This window comes from Arachis stenosperma, chromosome 2 (assembly GCF_014773155.1).
Source record: "Arachis stenosperma cultivar V10309 chromosome 2, arast.V10309.gnm1.PFL2, whole genome shotgun sequence".
Taxonomy (NCBI): Eukaryota; Viridiplantae; Streptophyta; class Magnoliopsida; order Fabales; family Fabaceae; genus Arachis; species Arachis stenosperma.
In genome coordinates, this window is record NC_080378.1 from 120,299,046 (window position 1) to 120,305,045 (window position 6,000).

The 6,000-nt window shown below is 34.4% G+C and overlaps 1 protein-coding gene across 1 annotated transcript; it reads left to right on the plus strand.

Moving 5' to 3' along the window:
* Positions 1-3,723: 3,723 nt before the first annotated feature.
* Positions 3,724-5,583, plus strand: LOC130963636 (uncharacterized). The gene is made up of 3 exons (XM_057889742.1): positions 3,724-4,678; positions 4,765-5,120; positions 5,251-5,583. Exons 1-3 carry the CDS (start codon positions 3,724-3,726, stop codon positions 5,581-5,583), a joined length of 1,644 nt encoding a protein of 547 aa, XP_057745725.1.
* The last annotated feature ends 417 nt before the right edge of the window (positions 5,584-6,000 follow it).

Consider the following 6,000-nt stretch of genomic DNA (forward strand, 5'->3'; position numbering starts at 1 on the left):
ACTATTCTATTCATATATAAATATATAGGATTTTTTATTTTAATAAATATAATAAATATAATATTTACTAAAATAAATAATTTTATGAGTATTTACCGATTTAAATTTTTTTGCCATATTTCGTTTACAGTGTAAACAAGATGACATTGCGTATATCTCGTTTACTGGCACATCAGCGTGACACTTGTATATCTCGTTTACACTGTAAACGAGATGTACGCAATGTCATCTCGTTTACACTGTAAACGAGATATGGCAAGAGAATTTAAATTGGTAAATACTCATAAAATTATTTATTTTGGTAAATATTACATTTATTTTATTTATTAAAATAAAAAATCTTAAATATATAAGAAGGTGGCTATTTTTTATTTTTTCTTAAAATGATTTTTTTTCATTTTTTAGTGTAAAACTAATTAACTTCACACTTAATTAATTTCACACTTTATAATTATGTCAACATTGAACTTTAAGAGTGATTAAAAGATTAATAAATGATTCACACATAAAGGATTTGAAATCTCTACATATAGGGACTATTCTTCTAAAATGGTAAAGTGAGAATCCTCCCTCCTACCTTTGAATTATTTTCCCTCTAAATAAATGAAATTAATTTATTACATGCCCTCATCGTCTTGTTTTGGGTCCATTTATCTATCAATATCTACCATCCGGTACCAAAAAATTGTTATTACCTACTCTCACCACACATGTGTATGCATAAATTTGTGGAGATTTATGGTTTGTGGTACAAAATAAATAGCAAAATATAAGAAAATAATAAAAAATGAAAAATAAAATAGATTCATTACCGACACAATATGATTACAATCACAATTATTTATATTAAATTGTCTTCTTCCGGGGAGTTTCTTCCTTCCATCTTTTAGATCTAATTAGTGTATAAAAAAAAAGATATCATGGTTTCTTTTAATATTTTTGTGATACTTTAAAATAAATGTAGACTGCTGGAAATTTACTAATAACAGTTTTTATTGTGACAGTAATAATAAGAAGATGAACGCTATAGTGCCTATCATATTATATCTAAGTTACTAAAAAAAGTAAATAAATAATATTTAATAAATTTTACATGATTTATATTTTATTTTAAAAGATAAGTTAGACAATTTAGACACCATAACAAAAGCATCATAAAACTTACCTAATAAAAAATGAACGCATCAAGGCTTTTTCTTGTTGTGGTATATGATATTAATAAGATGCAAACTAAACTAAACTAAATTAAGCTAGCTACCAAATGCCCCAAACACTAGCTATTTTTACAGCTATACATAGAATCTCGATGTAATTAAAAATTATTAAAATTATTCGATATTACAATTTTAAATAATTTAACTAATTCTAAAATATTTTACTAAATAAAATGATTTTATATTTTAAATATTATTATAATTTTATATTAATCTTCTAAATTTTACGTAAAAAATTAATTTTTATTTCTATATATAAAAAAATAAAACAATTATTCAAATCAGCCTTAAAATTCTTAAAATTAAATATTTTAATTTTTTAAATTTTAAAATACACAAAATAATTTTTAATATTTATTTTTATTCAACAATACAATCTTCTGCCAATTTAATTAGAAGAGTGAAATACATAATATTTTCTAAAAAATTAAAAAATACCAAAATAATTTCTTAAAAAAATTTAAAATAGTAATTTTAGCTAAACAAATTAATTAATTGATAAAAAATTGTATTGTCTATTAAAAATAAATATTAAAAATTATTTTGTGTATTTTAAAAGTAAAAAAAATTAAAATATTTCATATTAAAAATGTCAGATTGATTTAAGCAATTGTTCCAAATAATATATATATATATAAACCTAGCTGTTAATTAGAATAATGTGGTGAAAGAGATTTATCATACTCATATGAACTGTGAACAAGTTGAAAAAGCATGGGACCAACATCAATAAAGTGTCGCTGTTCACATTTTGATGATATCTGACATCTTCGCATAAACAATAATAATAAACAGTAACTCACATACACATCCACTTTATTATATATTTTTTTTTTTCAAATTGGAAAAAATTTAAGTAAAAGAATTGAAATTAAAAAAATTAGAAAAATTAGAAAAATACCTGTCTAATATCAAACTTAAAAAGTGTCAAATTTACCATATCAACAATCCAAATTATTTCGCTTTCATTTGGTTGATGAAAACTCATATTATAGGAGCCATACGAGTACTCCTTTTTGTGGGGTCACTAACTATCACCCTGCAATAATGTGCCAATTCAACAAAAATACAAAAACCATAAATCCAGTGATAAATTCTGGTCACTGCAATTTCAACTTTCAAATGAATTTCAAGATCAATAACTATTTCGGTAAATTATAATATAAACTAATTTAATGGTAAATTTTTACAAAATATAGAAAATATATATTAATGTTGTATAACTTAAATAATAATGAAAATATTATAAAAATAAATCTTTGGTGATAGAAAAGGCTGATTTTTTTAGATATGGTGTTAGGGTGTGTGTTATGCGGGGATATGATGATTTAGGGTTATTTACACTGGTATGGCGGCGGTGAGTTTTTGGCATTTAGGGGGAAGAAATCGGTGGCACCGATTTGAGGTATAGGGGAAATCGGTGGCACCGATTTGAGTGAGACATGAAGAAAATCGGTGGGACCGATTTGTGGAAGGGGATGATGGTGGGTATGAAATCGGTGCCACCGATTTGTGTGTGGGCTAAATTTTTTTTTAATACGGGATCAGAAATCGGTCCCACCGATTTGGGTGTGCAGCGGTCGGTCCCTCCGATTTGCCATTAGTCACCACAAAAACGGATGTTGTCCTCACGGAAGCCCCATTTCTTCCTCGTTCGCACTCTTCTCCTCTCTTCTCTTCTCTTCTCTTCTCTAATTCTTGGCTTTCATTTGGGTAAAAAAAATATCTGTGAGGCTGGAAATAGATAGTGATATGGATGATAGAGTTGTATTGAAGATTTATTACTACGGGCAGATCTTATTACAAACATATGAGGGAGTTCAATTCGTGTGTGAAAATCCATTAGATGTTGTTATTCCATTCACATTGTCATTTGAGGAGTTGAAAGGTGTGATTTGTGAGAAGATAGGCACGCAAAGATGTAGGAGAATATCGTGTTTTTGTACAGGTATCCTTTACCTGTGTTTGGCGGGTTTGTTCAATTTCAAACCAAGTATGTGATGGACGAAGCGAGTATGCAGGAAATGTTTTCAATGTACATGGAAAATCGCCACCGAATATCGTGCATCGAATTATATATTGAGTTTGAGCAATCTGAAGCAGACCGTAACATTGAGTTGGAAGATTATAATAGTGAAAGCGAAGATGAATTTGAAAGTAACTATGAGATCGCCGGTGCAGGCGAGGACGAAGAAGAAGCTGTTGGCGACATGAACGCAGATGTGGCGGAAGTTGCAAATGCACTAGCAAACCCGCATCCGTTTCAAGAGCCTTCTTTCATGCGGTCGTGGATTTAGGGGCTATGCACGCATCGGAGTTTCCGGAATATATGAATACAGGTGCGTAAACCTAGCTAGCTACGTGAATCTCTGAATTGTTGTTTACGTAGATGGAATAGAGAAGAATAAGACTATAACGATCTTACCTAGTAAAGCATGTTATTAATTGAATTGTTACTTTTGATGTATGTAGCCCCTCCTGTTGTGGCGGATGGTGAGTTCACAGTGGGATGGAATTCAGCTCAAGGGAGGCAGTAATCAAGGCAATGAAAGATTATACCATCCGGAGAGGTGTGGACTATCGGGTATATGAGTCGGAACCGACGACATTCTATGCCAAATGTATAGAATATGGGAATGGTTGTGACTGGTTGATCCGGATAACCAAAATGCAGAAGAAGTACTGTTGGGAGATAAGGAGGTACAATGGAAGTCATACCTGTACCAGGTCTACTATTTCTCAAGACCATTCGAAGCTGGATTCCAAGACAGTTGCGGAAGCAATAAAGCCGTTGGTAGAGGTTGACCCATCTATAAAGGTAAAATCTGTAATTGCTGATATCCAGTCAAAGTTTAACTACACCATCAGTTATCGCAAGGCTTGGTTAGCAAAGCAGCAGGCGGTCGAATCAATTTTCGGAAGTTGGGAAGCATCGTATGAAGCTTTGCCGATATGGTTTGAGGCCATGTGCCACAAAGAGCCATCAGCAGTGGTTCACTTTGAAACAATGCCAGCTTACCAGGGGGATGATTTGGTTCCTGATATACGTGTTCTACATAGAGTCTTCTGGAGTTTTTACCCCTGTATAAGGGCCTTCAGACACTGCAAGCCAGTGGTGCAGGTGGACGGGACTCATTTGTATGGAAAATACAAGGGTTGTTTATTGGTTGCAGTGTCACAAGATGGTAATAACAACATCGTGCCTATTGCATTTGCCATAGTGGAGGGAGAGACTTCTGATGCATGGCACTTTTTTCTGAGCAACCTGCGTCAACATGTGGTGACCCGTGATGGTGTCGGACTAATCTCCGATCGACACGATTCGATTAGGTCAGCTGTTGAACGAAGTAATGGGGCGTGGTCTCCTCCAAGAGCTTTCCATATGTTTTGCATCAGGCATATTGAGTCCAACTTCTTGAGGAAGTTCAAAGCACCTTACCTGCAGAAGCTTATCGTCAACATTGGTAAGTTTGTATACAATGAACTTTTAATTTCTTGTAGGCATGATCAAATAGACTGGTGTTCATAGCTTACTGAATGTTTGTCATAGGATATTCACGGACGACCAGGGAGTACCAGATGCGTTATGAACGATTAAAGGAACGGGGTGAGGCTTACACCAATTGGCTTGATCGGATCCCTCGTGAGCAGTATGCTTTGGCATTTGATGGTGGTTACCGATGGGGTCACATGACCACCAATCTTGTGGAATGTATCAACTCCGTCCTAAAGGGTGCACGCAATCTCCCAGTCACTGCACTTGTTAAGGCGACATTTTACAGACTGAATGAGTTGTTCACTAGGAAAAGAGCTGAGGCTGAAGCCCGAATCAGTGCTGGACTTGTGTTCTCTGAGATGGTGACAACGAAGCTGAATGCAAATCAACGAGCATCAGGTAACATACAGGTTTGTTGTTTTGATAGAGAAAATGAAGTCTTCGAAGTACGCGAGATGCCTATGGGGTTGAGTATGCGGTTGACCTGCGCCACTATCGGTGTGATTGTGGTGAATTCCAGGTTGACCGAATTCCGTGTAGGCACGTGTTTGCGTGTTGCGCAAATCAGAGGTTGGATGGAAAGTGTTCGTTAATGACGTTTACAAGATGGACCAAATTCGAAGAGTATACAGGGCTAGGTTTCGACCACTGGGAAATCCGGCAACGTGGCCTGCTTATCATGGACCCAGATTCGTTGGAAACCCGTTCCTAAGACGGGTTGCCAAGGGCCGGCCGAAGATGACCCGCTTCTTGAATGAGATGGACACCCGTATGTTGCGTCGCCCGAGGCAATGCAAGCAATGCGGTGCAGAGGGCCATAGTCGCAGTAGATGTCGTCAAAGTGGTGGACCGAGTGCAGGTCCAACCGACTAGTAGTTGAACAAAAAAAAAATAATTATTAGTTAACATATAATTATTAGTTAATTTTGAATTTCTTGTAAAAATATTTCTAACAATTTTATTGAACATTATTATTATTGATATTATTATTATTATTATTATTATTATTGCTATTACTATTATTATTATTATTATTATTTTTATTGTTATTATTGATAATTTAATTCGTTTAAGTATTAAAAAGGAATTTAAGAATTATCATACCTGCACAACGAAAGCATTGAAATTGCCATAGTTATCAGAACCGGACCGGACCGGTCGGTTCGATCGGAAAATCGGTGAACCGATGGTCTGGCCGGTTCGGTTTGTAAGTTGGACCGGTTTGTAGGATCTCCCTCCACTACCCAAAAAATGCTTAACGTGTGGATCGAACACACGACCATCGCAGAG

What these genes read in the sequence shown, in the direction of transcription:
- LOC130963636 (XM_057889742.1), top strand. Translation starts at nt 3,724, where the DNA reads ATGGAATTCAGCTCAAGGGAGGCAGTAATCAAGGCAATGAAAGATTAT. An exon ending in GAAGCTTATCGTCAACATTG is followed by an intron (nt 4,679 to 4,764) that starts GTAAGTTTGTAT and finishes TGTTTGTCATAG; the next exon opens with GATATTCACGGACGACCAGG. An exon ending in GAGCATCAGGTAACATACAG is followed by an intron (nt 5,121 to 5,250) that starts GTTTGTTGTTTT and finishes AATTCCGTGTAG; the next exon opens with GCACGTGTTTGCGTGTTGCG.